The sequence below is a fragment of the Gobius niger genome (genome assembly GCF_951799975.1).
Source record: "Gobius niger genome assembly, chromosome: 12".
Taxonomy (NCBI): Eukaryota; Metazoa; Chordata; class Actinopteri; order Gobiiformes; family Gobiidae; genus Gobius; species Gobius niger.
This window is the reverse complement of record NC_136863.1, coordinates 850,745-867,736: the sequence shown is the minus strand read 5'-3', so window position 1 is coordinate 867,736 and position 16,992 is coordinate 850,745. Positions and strand designations below refer to the sequence as shown.

Genomic DNA, 16,992 nt, shown 5'->3' with positions numbered 1-16,992 from the left:
AAAATTTAACGAAAAATTAGGAAAAAATGGACGAAAAAGTGATAAGAATTTGACAAAAAAATGCGAATAATTTGACAAAAATGGACAAAAAAATGGATAAAAAAAATCAAAAAATTTGACGAAAAAGTGACAAAAAAGTGAGAAAACATTGATGAAAAGGTGGTAAAAATGTCACAGAAAATTGACAAAAAATTGACAAAAATGTGACAAAAATGTGACAAAAATTTGCTAAAAATGTGACAAAGAATTGACAAAAATGTGACAAAAAAATGTACAAAAAAGGACAAAAATTTGACCAAAAAATGACCAAATAAAGACAAAAAATTGATTTAAAAAAAGGACAAAAAAATGACAAAAAGTTACAAAAATGAGTTGAATAAAACCCCAAAAAAATGATGGAAAAAAAATCTGCTGACGTGAGGAAAAAGATCCTCTCGTCGAGTTAAGAGGTTAAGCTTTTAGATTTGGGTAAAGTGAGGGGCCCAGACTGGTGGCCTTAGAGCCGGTGGCCCTTCTGTGCTCTTCCATCACTTTCCACAAACCTCATTTCTGTGGCTATTTCTACTCAGATTTTAGATTTGGGTGAAGCTGAAGTGGAGACATGCACTAAAGTGTTTGTCAAAGGCTCCAGACTCTTCATAAAGTGCCTGAGCAGAAACATCTGAGCGCCGTGACCTCTGCTCCTCGTTCCTCCAGAATCTCCAGCAGAACGTTGGGTTTGGACGGAGACTCTTCAGCTCAGGAGGCTTCAGGAGTTTAGCCTCGAAGCTAAAGTAGCACCAGAGCCTGAAAACAATCCTGAGCCGCAGACGCTGACGTGAAGAACACGGACGGCGGCGTCGGTGCGGCGTCTGGAGATCTTTAATCAAACTCTGGATCGGACCCGACGCTCGGTCACAACAGTCGTGTAGAAACGGAAACTCTGAGGCCAAGTCAGCGCGTTTTATTCATCGCTGTGAGAGTTTAGTTTGTCGTGTTAGCATCATGCTACATGCTAACACGAGCTCCGACTGCTGGTTTTTGCTGAATACGAGGAAAACAGTGTATTTCAGGTTTTCTGTGATGTTTGCCTCTGTGTGGTGGGGATGGGCGGATCGATACCAAAGTACTGATATATATCGATACCAAACGGCTACTTTTTAAGGATCAATATTGGGCAAAAAGCATCTATACTAATTTGCATATGTAAAAGGAGGCGGGGCAGCGATTATCAACACAAAAGGATGATTTATTTCTTTGTTCTGAGCCAAAACTGTCACAACAGCAAAGGATTAAACTGAGCCAGGCTGATCATTTAGGTTCTGTTTGTCATTTAAGTATTTATTTGAAATGTTGTTTATGTATTTAATTTCACATTAGCACTGTTTAACCCCTTAACTCCCACCTGAACCGAGCAAAAAATTAGAAAACTTTGACAAAAAAGTGACGAAAAATGACAAAAAAAATTGACAAAAAAATGACAAAAATGTGACAAAAAATGACAAGAAAAGGATAAAAAATAAATAAAAAAAGACCAAAAAAATGACAAAAAATTGATTAAAAAATGACAAAAAAGTTCCAAAATGAGTTGAAACCCCCTCAAAAAGATGGAAAAAAATCTGATGACGTGAGGAAAAAGATCCATTTAGATGAGTTTTGTAGATCTTAGCTTTCAAATGAGGCGTTACACTGGCCTACAGGATTTGGGTAAAGCTGAACTGGAGAAAATGCTCTCGGTTCAGGCGGGAGTTAAGAGGTTAATGAACCAGTTAAAGTAATATAATTCTAATTGACTTGAATGTATATTGATTGAAATACATTCACCCATATGAAATGACCAGTATCGGTATCGACAAAAAAGACCCCAAAAGTATCGGTATCGCCCGTCCCTGCTGTGCTGTTGTGGAGTTTGCATGTTAGATTTTGGATCTTGTTTTGTCATAAGTGAAGAGAAAATGAAGCTTTGTGGTGTTTTGGGGTTCAGAGCTGAATAAATTGTCCTGAAAGCGTCGCCCTAAAGCTGCGCCTCTGAGGCCTCTGTGACGTGAGGCGTCTGTGGGAGGTGCTGAGGCGCTGAGGAGCTGAGCCTCAGGACCAGCTCTGCTTCAGGTTCATGAGTCGCATTAACACAGTCCTGTAATACAGAGTTAAACACTAAGGAAACTGATGTAAATGTACGAGATACAGACGAGGGGAATCTATAATGACAGAGTCTGTGTTTCCGTTTAACCTCTTAACTCCCGCCTGAACCCAGAGGATCTTTTTCCTCACGTCAACAGATTTTTTTTTCCATCATTTTTTTGTTGGGGATTCAACTCATTTTTGTAACTTTTTTGTCATTTTTTGTCACATTTTTGTCATTTTTTCGTCAAATTTTTGTAATTTTTTCATCACATTTTTGTAATTTTTTGTCACATTTTTGAAATTTTTTTCTTCCATTTTTTGTCAATTTCTTGTGACATTTTTGTAACTTTTTTGTCATTTTTTGTCACATTTTAGTCATTTTTTCATAATTTTTTTGTCGTTTTTTTGTCACATTTTTGACATTTTTGTAACTTTTTTGTCATTTTTTGTCACATTTTAGTCATTTTTTCATAATTTTTTTGTCGTTTTTTTGTCACATTTTTGTAATTTTTTTCACTGTTTCATCCATTTTTTCGTCACTTTTTTGTTAATTTTTTTGGTCAATTTTTATCACATTTTTGTCAGATTTTCTTCAATTTTTTGTTATTTTTTCGTCCAATTTTTGTATTTTTGTTGGCCATTTTTTATCAATTTCTTGTGACATTTTTGTGACATTTTTGCCACTTTTTCATACATTTTTTGTCACATTTCCATCATTGTTTTCGTCTCAGTTTTGTTGCCATTTCCCCACCTTTTTCCAGAAGCTTTTGGATTGGGGGAAATGCTCTCGGTTCAGGCGGGAGTTAAGGGGTTAATTAGAAACAAAGTCAAACAAAAACCACAGATGTGTTTGTGGAAAGGCCGATCGCAGGAGCACGTTCGTCCCGTCAGAGGTTCATTAAAGATCTTTACAAACAGTCGTGTTTTCTGGATCCAGCGTGACGTGAAGAGTCTGAATGAGCAGCACCGGTTTAAACGAGCGGCGACTTCACCACTCAGAGCAGAAGAAACGTTTCCTCAGAGACGCCTCGGACGTGAAGCTGGTGTTTGTGGAGTTTCAGCCGCTCCCGCTCTTCTTTAACCCAGAACACGGAGCATTTCGCCTCTGTAACAGTTTGTAAAGCCAGTTCCGTCCCAGTTCCTCCGGCCTTCAGCCCTGATTATCCAGCCTTTTGTGGTGCTTTTATCTTGAAGACTTCACTCTTTCTGAACCTCGAATGTCTTCACACAGTTTCACAGTTTCTTGGTGCCATTTCCTTTGTTTTGGGCCATTGTTGGGCCAGTCTAACAGTCTTTGGAGCCGGTCTTGTGCCATTTCAGCCCTTGTTGTCGTTGTTGTGCCTTTAGACCTGATGATCCAGTCTTTAACCTTAACCTCTGACCTCCCACCTGAACAGGGCACTTTCTGTCCAGTTTGGTTTTACCCAAATGTAACGGCTTATTGGAAAAAGTGTAAAAAAAAAAAAAAAAAAAATTAAAAATTAAAAATGTGACAAAAAACAATAAAAAATAAAAAAAAATAAAAAAAAAAATGTGACAAAAAAACAAAAAAAAGTGACAAAAAATAATAAAAATGTAAAAAAATTAAATAAAAATGTGACAAAAAAAAAATGTAAAAAAAAAAAAAAAATGTAAAAAAAAAAAGGGACAAAAAACATTTAAAAAAGTGACAAAAAAAAGAAAAAAATGTGACAAAAAATTATAAAAAATGTAAAAAAAAAAAGTGACAAAAAATAATAAAAATGTAAAAAAAAAAAAAAAAAAGTGACAAAAAACAATTAAAAAAATGTGACAAAAAATAAATAAAAATGTAAAAAAAATAAATAAAATGTGACAAAAAATAAAATGTGACAAAAAATCATAAAAAATGTGACAAAAAATAAATAAAAATGTAAAAAAAAAAAAAATGTGACAAAAAATTATAAAAATGTAAAAAAAAAAAAAAAAATGTGACAAAAAATAAAATGTGACAAAAAATCATAAAAAATGTGACAAAAAATAAATGAAAATGTAAAAAAAAAAAAAATGTGACAAAAAATTATAAAAATGTAACAAAAAACAAACAAATAAAGTGTCAAACTCTGGCAAACATGAGCTGAAAAAGAATGTGAAAAGTGACACCACCGAGGCAGTGATGCGAGGAACAGGATCTGTTTGTCTGTCTTGGCTTCGAGGCGTCACTCTGGCCGACATGCTGTGAGCGCCAGGTGAGATCTCGTTAGATTTGGGTAAAGCCGAACTGGAGAAACTGCGCTCGGTTCAGGCGGAGGCTCAGAGGTTTAGAGCGATGCTTCTACACTAAAGTCCTCATCATTTCTGGGTCTGATGCTGCTCCTGCCCTTTCCTTTCGGGTCATCTCAGTGTCTCTGTAACTGTTTTTAAGCCAGCCAGGTTCCACTTCCTGCTGTTGTGGCAGGTTTTACCCCCCCCCCCCTTCACCGTGAATGTCTCGCATTTCGAACGACGCTTCTGCATTAAAGTATTAACTATTCATTTGTGCCCGTTTATAGACTTCCTGCTCCTCTTCTTGGGGCAGGTTTCCAGAGCATTTAGCTGATGTGCTGATGTTCTGCATAATAACCCTCTCCCCCACTGGTCACACTCCGGCCCTTTGCTTCTGGGCATTTTCTCGCTCGTCGTGGCAGGTTTCTGATTCTTTATGCCCAGAAAGTCTCTTGCTTTGTGGGCGGTGCTTTTATCATTGAATCCAGTCCGTGGCGGCCAGTGTTAATTTTGACGACATGTTTTATTTTAGTTTTAGTCTTAGTCTTTTGACTAAAATGTAATTTGATTTTAGTCGAGATTTAGTAAAGGTTCATGAGTCGCATTAACACAGTCCTGTAATACAGAGTTAAACACTCATGAAACTGATGTAAATGTACGAGTTACAGACGAGGGGAATCTATAATGACAGAGTCTGTGTTTCTGTTTAACCTCTTCACTCCCGCCTGAACCCAGAGGATCTTTTTCCTCACGTCAGCAGATTTTTTTTCCATCTTTTTTTTGTTGGGTATTCAACTCATTTTTGTAACTTTTTCATCAATTTTTTGTGTTTTTTTCGTCACATTTTTGTCATTTTTTTGTCAATTTCTTGTGACATTTTTGTGACACTTTTGCCACTTTTTCATCAATTTTTCATCACTTTTTTTTCAATATTTTGTCACATTTTTGTCAATTTTTTCTTCCATTTTTTTGTCAATTTCTTGTGACATTTTTGCCACTTTTTCATACATTTTTCGTCACTTTTTCGTCAATGTTTTCTCACACTAATGTGATTTTAGTCGAGATTTAGTAAAAAAAAAGTTTAAATTTTAGTCTAGTTTTAGTCGACTAAATTTAAGACTAATTGAGTGGACTTTGCATTGATAATATTGATTCTAATCATGTTTAATGTTGTTCCTCTGCTTCATGTTTCTGCTCCACATGAACAAAGCTCAGAGCTGATCCTTTAAACATGATCTGAGGCTCTTTCAGACGCTCAATACAAGTTTGGATGATTTCAGTCTCTCCTTTTCACTTTTATTTAATCTGATTTTAGTCGACTCAAATATCTGGACATTTTAGTCACAGTTTTAGTCTCATGAGGAACTTTTCATTTAGTTTTAGTCCAATTTTAGTCACAAAAATATCACTTTGACTAAAATTAAGACTAAATATTTTAGTCGACGAAATTAACACTGGTGGCAGGTCTTTGTTTCCAGTCTCCGGGTCTTTGTCTCTCCGGGTCTTTGTTGCTCCGGGTCTTTAATGCCAGTCTCCGGGTCTTTAATGCCAGTCTCCGGGTCTTTGTTTTCAGTCTCCGGGTCTTTTATTCCAGTCTCCGGGTCTTTGTTTTCAGTCTCCGGGTCCTTGTTTCCAGTCTCCGGGTCTTTTATTCCAGTCTCCGGGTCTTTTATTCCAGTCTCGGGTCTTTAATGCCAGTCTCCGGGTCTTTGTTTCTCCGGGTCTTTGTTGCTCCGGGTCCTTGTTGCTCCGGGTCTTTTATTCCAGTCTCCGGGTCTTTTATTCCAGTCTCCGGGTCTTTTATTCCAGTCTCCGGGTCCTTGTTGCTCCGGGTCTTTGTTTCCAGTCTTCGGGTCTTTGTTTCTCCGGGTCTTTGTTGCTCCGGGTCTTTAATGCCAGTCTCTCCGGGTCTTTGTTTCCAGTCTCCTGCCCCCCCCCCTCCGCCGCCGCCGCCGGCTCCTCCCCTTAGCTGCGCTGGCACTCGTTCTTGCTGCAGGTGGCCTGGCGCTCGATCTGCCAGGTGCCCTCCTCGTAGGTGCAGTAGCAGATGGTGCAGTCGTCGATCTTGACCTCGCGGCCGGCCGGGATCACCGACGTGTCCGCGTAGCAGTTCGGACCTGGGGGGCACAGAGACACCCGCGTTAGGAGGACGTAAAGAGATAAACAAAACTGATCCGAGACGGGGCTGAGGAGAAGCCCTACAGCGCCCCCACTCCCCCTTACATGAAACATGCCCCGCCTTCGAAACACTTAAACCACAAGAAAAACTTTAATCAGCTTAATCGAGTCACAGTCCTTTAGAGCCGCCGCTGACACAGGTTTATCTGTCGAGCACAGTTCAGACACAAGTTCTCAGCTTCACAGATGCACAAAATTACAAGAAAACAAATCAAATCAATAAAAACATCATAAAACATAAAATTCATCAATTACAGTAAAAGGCGCGAGTGCAGATAAAACGCTTCAAAAGAAGAAACGGCCACTAAAACTGTTCATTCTAACTTAGCGCATTTTAGACAGGTAAGACCCTTTATGTCTCTGTATGCGGCCCCAATGTTCTTACACTCCATGATTCTGTCTCATGTAGAGTATTGTATAACCACATGGTCACAGCTGCTGGTACAACACTCAAACCAACAGAGTCTCTTTTTTAAAAAGCCATAAAAACATGCTGGACCAAGTCGGGACAGGAAATGAGCTTTGAAAGACTTTGGATCAGCTGCAGAAGCGGCTCTGTCTGTTTAACGCTCGTTTTGTCTCGTTTCTTCTTGTTGCAGATTAAAGTTCTTCTTCTTGTTTTCCCATTTTTAAGCTGGTCTTGGTTTGATCCAGGCTGTAGTGAGATCAGTAAAGGCTCCTCTCATGTGAAGACCTGTTTTCTGGAGCGTTTCTTCCCCTGAACCAAAGACGTGTAAAATCCGTGTCTCGCCGCTCGCGGTCGCCTTTTGTCCCGTCACAATGAGCCCGATCTGAGCCTCGCAAACCGGGACAGTGGACGGAGCCGCAAACACCCAGAGAACCAGGAGGAAAAGGCTGATTCATTCATTCTCCAGTTCAGCTTCACCCAAATCTAAAAGCTTCTGGGAAAAAGGTGTGAAAATAGCAACAAGGATGAAAATGTGAAAAAATTTACAAAAAAATGAAGACGAAAATGAGACGACTGCCCAACAAAGACAGTGATGAAAAAAAATCTGATGATGTGAGGAAAAAGATCCATTTAGTTTGGCAGATCTTAGCTTTCAAATGAGGCGTCACACTGGCCAACAGGATTTGGGTAAAGCTGGAGAACACGCTCTCTCAGGCGGGAGTTAAGAGGTTAATAATAAGTGACGTCTGATCCAGATGTTGAAACAGTTTTTTCAGCTGATTGTGTCGAAACATCATCTAATCTCACAGCGTAAAGCGTGAAGTGTCTGGCCCAAGGACACAAGGACAGTGCATGTGCAGGAGCTGTTGGAACCTCAGGCCCACACTGGTCGCCCTCAGCCCCGCCACAGGCCCATAGTCTCCCCTCATTCTCTGATCCTGATGAAAAGCTCCGCGGGGGCCGTTCCCATGAATAACCGAGCGCAAACTACTGAATTATTGATGCTGTGATTATATTTGCAATTACCATAAAAATGAGCCATTTCATGTTTGTGGCTTTGACGTTTCCCTCACACGCCTCCTGTGAGGCGCTCACACACGCCTCCTGTGAGGCGCTCACACACGCCTCCTGTGAGGCGCTCCTGTGTGAGCGCCTCACAGGAGGCGTGTGTGAGGCGCTCCTGTGTGAGGCGCTCACACAGGAGCGCCTCACACAGGAGCGCCTCACAGGAGGCGTGTGTGAGGCGCTCCTGTGTGAGCGCCTCACACAGGAGCGCCTCACACAGGAGCAGCACATGTGCTGCTCCTGTGTGAGGCGCTCCTGTGTGAGGCGCTCACACAGGAGCGCCTCACACAGGAGCAGCACATGTGCTGCTCCTGTGTGAGGCGCTCCTGTGAGGCGCTCCTGTGTGAGGCGCTCACACACGCCTCCTGTGGCTCCTTGCGCACTGCCTGTACAAATACAATAGGGCCGAGCAGCATGGCAGGGCTCGAAAAACCCTTACAATAACAATATAGCGCCTGTGGCGGCACATATGTGCATCATCGGAAAGGTCTCACGTCCAGTTATCCACCCGTGAGGTTCAGACTCAATTAGAAGCGCGTTGCACTTCTGATTGAGACTCAGAGTCTCTGAGTCTCTGAGTCTCTGAGTCTCTGAGTCTCTGAGTCTCTGAGTCTCTGAGTCTCTGAGTCTCTGAGTCTCCGAGTCTCCGAGTCTCCGAGTCTCTGAGCCTCAGATCCAGGAGGAGCCTGACTTTCCGCCGCTGTAAGAAGCAGAACTTGTTTCTTGGCTTTAATCCGCTCTGCGTTTCTCCGACTCACTGAACACATTTCCACATCTCCACATTTCCACATTTGGATGCAGACACGATGGCGGCTCCGCCGGAGTCAGTCGCTCGCGTCGGAAAAGCCCTCGTCTCGTCTCGTCTCGTCTCGTCTCGTCTCGTCTCCAGACACAAAATGGCCTCTCGCAGCGGGAACGACACGCACGGACGGAAACTTTATAAACATCACACATGAAGTCCCTTTATCCAGAAACGTGACTCAAACCAAACCTCAGGACCTGCTCGTGTTCTCCTCCGAACCCCAGGGCGGCTTTACCCAAATCTGAATGAAAACTCAACAGAAAAGCGAGTGTAAGATGAACTTTGTAAATCTGCTTTGAATAATATGTTCAGACTGAAAATTCAAAGCAAATGGAGTCGTGTTGGAGGTGATTGACCTGTTACAAAACCCCGCCCCAAAGCGCTGATTGTCCAATCAGACGTCCTAGCAACCGTTGCTATGAAGCCATGTCCGTCATGACGCAGACTCCAGTGCAAAACAACGGGACAGACCATAACCAGCACCGAAACCCCCCAGACACAGAAGAAGAAGCAACACGGTGAAGCCTCTGCTGTGGAGGAGGTTAGGGCCCCCCCTTACCTCCTCAGGGGGGGTTGAGGAGGTAAGGGGGGGGGGGGTTATGTTCCTGAACTCTGCCTACAATGGATCAGACAATCCAAACAGTCTCCAAATAAACAAGCATATGTCTGCGCTAAGGCAAGGCTAGGCTAACACCTTAGCATGCTAACACCTTAGCATGCTAACACCTTAGCATGCTAACACCTTAGCATGCTACCATCTAGCCACTGACAGTCACATGACGTTACACAAACTCCTAACTTTAACTACAAACCTACAGTGTCACGTGTTTTTGTCTGTTTATGATCAAAGTACTGTGTATTTTGTCTCGGTCCTGATACCTGAGACCGTCTGTAGCTGATTGTAGCACCTGTAGCTTAGCTAGCGTTAGCGATGACACCTGTGTTCCTCACTTACTGTGAGGTCAGAGACACAGCAGCAAAGCACTGACCCCCCCCGACCTTCATCACTATGGAAACATGAGGCTGTAGGAGAAACACCCAGGCCCTCAGAGACGGAGACCCAGGACACTCAGAGACACTCAGATCAGGAACATCACACATGTGTTTGCTTTATCGTGTTCAGGGTTTGCTTTATCGTGTTCAGCCCTCTTAGTCTCAGAGGCAAATCTAAAGTGTTGCCCAAAGTGCTCGTTCTGCTGAATAAGAGCTTTTATTTGAGCTTCCAGTGAATAAAAGACTCAAACGTCTCCTTGTTTTCTGGGGTCAAAGGAAATGCCCATATTTGGACGACAGCGTCGACAGCGTGGTCTCAGTGATAAACCTGGTGGAGAGCGTAGGGCAGATGTTTCCTGAAGCAGCTGTTCTCGTTGGGCAGATGTTTCCTGAAGCAGCTGTTCTCCAGGTGTTGTAATCGCAGTGGAACGTGTTTGTGACTCTGCGGCGCCCAGCGTGGACCGCATTGCGCCGCCGCCGCCGCCGCCGCCGCCGCCGCCGCCGCCGCCGCCGCCGCCGCCGCCGCCGCCGCCGCCGCTCTCTGGCTAATGGACTTTCCTGGATTGAAAGTAATTGCTGAGTTTCCCGCGGGACGAGGCACCGAGCGCCGAAACTCAGACACTTCATTCACACCAGAACTACAGCACAAGAGGCGACGGCATCACCACCTTCTCTGCCCATGGAGGAACCTCAGCCCCACAACCAGGGCCGCAGCACCAAACTCTGGGCCCTCGGTACAAACTATCTGTTCGGACCCCCCTCATGTTTCTTCTTTAACCACAGAACAGTGGTGTGACAGTGCAGCTGATTTATTTTCTATTATAACTTTATTATAAACAGCGACTGAAAAATCTAGATTAGTCCTGGAGACTGAGTTCATTGTTTTGTTTGTGTTTGTCGTGGACTCGATGTTTGACTTGAGTTTCAGTTACAGATGTTGAATAACCTTCAGTCCCGGCGGTGATGTAGACGTTTAAAATGGTGCTGGAATATTCTGCATAATGATTATTATCAGACCACATTAAACAGGACGACTGCACCAGGGACAAAACAAATGTGTGACTTTAAAGGAGGCTTTAACCTCTTAACTCCCACCTGAACGGATCCCATTTACTCCAGTTTGGCTTTACCCGAATCCAAAAGCTTCTTGGGAAAAAAGCAACAAAAGAGCCACAAAAAATGAGAAGAAACGAGGATGTAAACGCGACATATGTGACAAAAATTCAACGAAAATGTGACAAAAACTCAACAAAAAAGTGACAAAAACTCAACAAAAAAGTGACAAAAACTCAACAAAAATGTGACAAAAACTCAACAAAAATGTGACAAAAACTTAACAAAAATGTGACAAAAACTCAACAAAAATGTGACAAAAAATCAATACAAAAGTGACAAAAACTCAACAAAAAAGTGACAAAAACTCAACAAAAAAGTGACAAAAACTCAACAAAAATGTGACAAAAACTCAACAAAAATGTGACAAAAACTCAACAAAAAAGTGACAAAAAATCAATACAAAAGTGACAAAAATGCGACAAAAATTTCAAAAAAACAAAAGAATACAAAAAACAAAAAAGGAGACGCAACACAGCAACAACGCAAGGAAAAAGGTCAGTTTTGTGGGTCTTTCAAATGAGGTGTTACACAGGCCGATATAATAGCCAAAGAGGACATTGGTTTAGGCGGGGGGTAAGAGGTTAAAATATGTGGCCTGCTGGCCTCTCCTCTCTGCCCCCTGCTGGCCTCTCCTCTCCTGCCCCCTGCTGGCCTCTCGTGGAGCAGCTCGGTCGCTTCTGCCCCAGAGCGACACCTTTACCTGGAGCGGCTAAATGCTAACAGCATTAGCGTGACTGAGCGCACGCGTGAGGACCAGGTACTCATGAACTCGTCTAAGCTCTCAGATGTTTCTGACTCCCACATGAGGCTTAAACTGTTCCTCACAGACTCCGGCTCCGTGAAAGTCTCTCCCTCCTGATCATCCGTCTCGCTCTAAAAACCCTGAAACAGACGCTGACACGAGCGCGTCCTCCGCCGCCGCTAAACGCCGCTAATGGAGATGAATTGAGCGTGACGGGCGCCGCCGCCGCCGCAGCCTTGTTATTCAGCGCCTGCTCTTATGGATGTGTCGCCGCTGACGCTCTGACGGGCAGAGCTGCTCCTGATCGATGCTTCAGGCGCACGGAGAGAACCCGTTTATCACTTTATTCATCACGCGGCGGCGGCGGCGGCGGCGGCGGAGGAGGAGGCAGAGCGGACCTCGTTAGGCCGGAGCCGAGCGGCCATTGTTATTCGGAGAAGCTGCTTCTGCTCCTGTTTATGTTCGGCCAGAGCTTCAGGAGATAATGGATGATTTATGAAGCGCCTGGAGCCACTGCGGCGCCGCCTGCATAAAAGACAACGCCACGGCAGGAGCATGTCCAGGTCCTCAGAGACCAGGTCCAGGTCCTCAGAGACCAGGTCCTCAGAGACCAGGTCCTCAGAGACCAGGTCCCTCAGAGACCAGGTCCTCAGAGACCAGGTCCCTCAGAGACCAGGTCCTCAGAGACCAGGTCCCTCAGAGACCAGGTCCTCAGAGACCAGGTCCCTCAGAGACCAGGTCCCTCAAAGACCTGGTCCACAGAGACCAGGTCTGAACTGAACCGGGTCTGAACACGCTGCATGTGAAATACTCAGTTATACAAAGAACTTTCCCACTTTGACCTCACTAAACACAGACATGGCCTTTTCCACGTGAACAGACTGTGGCTCAGTTTGATCTGAACATGTGAAGATCTCACAGACGTCTGACCAACACTTGGCCAACACGGGTCAGAAAACTCTTGAGGAGCTGGTGTTCCACATGGTCCACACCTCTGAAGCTCAGAACAAGTGGATTAGAACGTCTCTGTGTAAACAAACAGGAAACCCCCCCCGTCTTTCACAGGCTCATGGGCGCAGGAATAAGGAATAACCTTTGTTTGGACAGGGGGGGGCACGGGGGGAGCCGTGTTCTTGGACTTACGAAAAGGACACGGTCACTCTGTCCTCCTGTCCTAATGCCCAGTGTCATCTGGAATGGTCACATTCATACCTTACTGACCAGACGCAGTGTGTGAGAACTAATAATGCAATGTCCTCCTTTAAGCCTTGCACCACCGGGGTCCCACAAGGGTCAGTCCTGGGGCCCCTGCTGTTCAGCATTTATATAAATGGCCTCCCTGATGTGTGCAAAGACCTGGATATCATTATGTATGCAGATGATCAGTCATATTCACACATGGAAAGGACATGCAGACAGTGGCCTCAGCATCGGCTCCAATCCTCATGTCTGACATTAAACACTCGTAAAACAGTTGGTTTGTATTTTCACAAAACAAATAATACAAAAGAGATGCCTGACATCTATGTGAATGGAGAGGCACTAAAACATGCAACAGAAACAAAATACTCAGGGCTCTATTTAGACCAAACACTGACGTTCAAAAAGCAGATTAAAAAGGTCACCAACACAATTAAATATAATATTTCCTCTAAAACATATGAGGAGCAGCCTGACAGTCGCGGCCATGATAATCCCTCACTTTACTGACTGTTTATCCAGCTGGTCACAGGCAAAGGAGACCACACTCAGACCACTCAGATCCGTGTATAATCAGGCTTTAAAGGCACCACTTCATCATCATCACTGCAATATCCTGAGTAAGTACAAACTGCTCAGTTTTGACAATCTCATTTTATACAATAATCTAAGAACTATATTCAAAATCACCAGTAACGCAGCTCCACTGAAGAACAAGAGCTACTCGATCCAGTCCAAATAAAAACTGTGTCAAACCAAAAAGATGGTCGGCCTTTGCACAATGTGCCTCCTCGTGTCGCTCCATTAAACAGTGGAGCGAACTTCAGTCTGAAACTGTTATATTTTATTGTAGATTGGATTTATAGATTGTAATTGTAATGCTTTATGTTCACACCTGTCCAGGGGCTGCGGATGGAAAACATCTGCTGAGCTACATCTGGTACAAACATCTCCTCTTGTAAAGACTCATGGTTCTGTACATTGTCCCTGTTTCAATAAATAATGTTGCTAATGTTGCTAATGTTGCTAACTAGCCGCTAACTCGTAACAGGGGTTTATTCATCTGAAAAACAAACCCAGCGACTGAAAAGTCCTCAGAAAGTCCAGAATACAGAGACACATGTTTATATTGAGCCGAAACTCTGAAGCTTCTGGATAAGTTTCTATAAACACAGGAGAAAATCCACACGGAGCTGAAGTAAAGGAGAAAAGAGAGCGTTTATCTGCAGTAATGAGTAACATCTCAGTACTATTGTGAAGTACAAATACATACATGAATAAAGCACGAGCACTGAGGAGCTTTAGGACAGAAAGTAAAATGGAATCTGTTTCATTCTGATGTAACGTCTCCTAAAAGCGTCGCCGACTTTACTAAAGGAAATGTAAATTAACCTCTTAACTCCCGCCTGAACTGAGAGCATTTTCTCCAGTTCAGCTTTACCCAAATCCTGTAGGCCAGTGTAACGTCTCATTTGAAAGCTAAGATCTACAAAACTCATCTAAATGGATCTTTTTCCTCACGTCATCAGATCTATTTCCATCTTTTCTGGGGGGGGGGGGGTTTCAACTCATTTTGTCACTTTTTTGTCATTTTTTAAAATCAATCTTTTTCACATTTTTTGTCACATTTTTTGTCACATTTTTTGTCTTTTTTAAATAAATTTTTCGTCACTTTTTGTCACATTTTTTGTCACTTTTTTGTCACTTTTTTGTCATTTTTTGTCACTTTTTTTGTCATTTTTTGTCACATTTTTTGTCTTTTTTAAATACATTTTTTGTCATTTTTTGTCACTTTTTTTGTCTTTTTTTGTCATTTTTTGTCTTTTTTAATCAATTTTTTTGTCTTTTTTTGTCACTTTTTTCTTATTTTTTGACACATTTTTGTCATTTTTTGTCACATTTTTTGTCACTTTTTTGTCATTTTTTGTCACATTTTTTGTCACTTTTTTGTCATTTTTTGTCACATTTTTTGTCACTTTTTTGTCATTTTTTGTCACATTTTTTGTCACTTTTTTGTCATTTTTTGTCACATTTTTTGTCATTTTTTGTCACATTATTTGTCACATTTTTTGTCACATTTTTGTCATTTTTTGTCACTTTTTTGTCATTTTTTGTCATTTTTTGTCATTTTTTGTCACATTATTTGTCACATTTTTTGTCACATTTTTGTCATTTTTTGTCACATTTTTTGTCACTTTTTTGTCATTTTTTGTCACTTTTTTGTCATTTTTTGTCACATTTTTTGTCACTTTTTTGTCATTTTTTGTCACATTTTTTGTCATTTTTTGTCACTTTTTTGTCATTTTTTGTCACATTTTTTGTCATTTTTTTGTCACTTTTTTGTCATTTTTTGTCACATTTTTTGTCACTTTTTTGTCACATTTTTTGTCACTTTTTTGTCATTTTTTGTCACTTTTTTGTCATTTTTTGTCACATTTTTTGTCACTTTTTTGTCACTTTTTTGTCATTTTTTGTCACTTTTTTGTCATTTTTTGTCACATTTTTTGTCACTTTTTTGTCACTTTTTTGTCATTTTTTGTCACATTTTTTGTCATTTTTTGTCACTTTTTTTGTCTTTTTTTGTCATTTTTTGTCTTTTTTAATCAATTTTTTTGTCATTTTTTGTCACATTTTTTGTCATTTTTTGTCACATTTTTTGTCACTTTTTTGTCATTTTTTGTCACATTTTTTGTCACTTTTTTGTCATTTTTTGTCACATTTTTTGTCACTTTTTTGTCATTTTTGTCACTTTTTTGTCATTTTTTGTCACATTTTTTGTCACTTTTTTGTCAATTTTTGTCACTTTTTTGTCATTTTTTGTCACTTTTTTGTCATTTTTTGTCACTTTTTTGTCACATTTTTTGTCACTTTTTTGTCATTTTTTGTCACTTTTTTGTCATTTTTTGTCACATTTTTTGTCACTTTTTTGTCACTTTTTTGTCATTTTTTGTCACTTTTTTGTCATTTTTTGTCACATTTTTTGTCACTTTTTTGTCACTTTTTTGTCATTTTTTGTCACATTTTTTGTCATTTTTTGTCACTTTTTTTGTCTTTTTTTGTCATTTTTTGTCTTTTTTAATCAATTTTTTTGTCATTTTTTGTCACATTTTTTGTCATTTTTTGTCACATTTTTTGTCACTTTTTTGTCATTTTTTGTCACATTTTTTGTCACTTTTTTGTCATTTTTTGTCACATTTTTTGTCACTTTTTTGTCATTTTTGTCACTTTTTTGTCATTTTTTGTCACATTTTTTGTCACTTTTTTGTCAATTTTTTTGTCAAATTTTTTGTCACTTTTTTGTCACATTTTTTGTCATTTTTTGTCATTTTTTGTCACATTATTTGTCACATTTTTTGTCACTTTTTTGTCATTTTTTGTCACATTTTTTGTCACTTTTTTGTCATTTTTTGTCACTTTTTTGTCATTTTTTGTCACATTTTTTGTCATTTTTTGTCATTTTTTGTCACATTTTTTGTCACTTTTTTGTCATTTTTTGTCACTTTTTTGTCACTTTTTTGTCACTTTTTTGTCATTTTTTGTCACTTTTTTGTCATTTTTTGTCACATTTTTTGTCACTTTTTTGTCATTTTTTGTCTCATTTTTTGTCACATTTTTTGTCACATTTTTTGTCACATTTTTGTCACATTTTTGTCACATTTTTTGTCACTTTTTTGTCATTTTTTGTCACATTTTTTGTCACTTTTTTGTCATTTTTTGTCACTTTTTTGTCATTTTTTGTCACATTTTTTGTCACTTTTTTGTCATTTTTTGTCACATTTTTTGTCACTTTTTTGTCATTTTTTGTCACTTTTTTTGTCATTTTTTGTCACTTTTTTGTCATTTTTTGTCACATTTTTTGTCACTTTTTTGTCATTTTTTGTCATTTTTTGTCACTTTTTTGTCATTTTTTGTCATTTTTTGTCACTTTTTTGTCATTTTTTGTCACTTTTTTGTCATTTTTTGTCACTTTTTTTGTCACTTTTTTTGTCATTTTTTGTGAGCCGAACTGGAGAGAATGTGCTCGGCTCAGGTGGGAGTTAAGGGGTTAAATAACTACAAACCCACGTTCTGTGTGAGCCGCCCTTCAGGGCCAAACACCCATTTGAAAGCTAAGCGTGTTTCCCTGTGCTGAAGCGTGACCCTGACTGAGCCGATGTTCTG

The 16,992-nt window shown here is 40.6% G+C and overlaps 1 protein-coding gene across 1 annotated transcript in view; it reads right to left on the bottom strand.

The window, feature by feature from the left end:
* Positions 1-6,275: 6,275 nt before the first annotated feature.
* Positions 6,276-16,992, bottom strand: part of vwc2 (von Willebrand factor C domain containing 2) — an 81,411-nt gene continuing 70,694 nt past the window's right edge. The window contains exon 4 of the mRNA XM_079567229.1: positions 6,276-6,443. Within this exon, the coding sequence (XP_079423355.1) occupies positions 6,292-6,443 (152 nt within the window). The 3' untranslated portion in view covers positions 6,276-6,291. The remainder of the gene's footprint in view (positions 6,444-16,992) is intronic.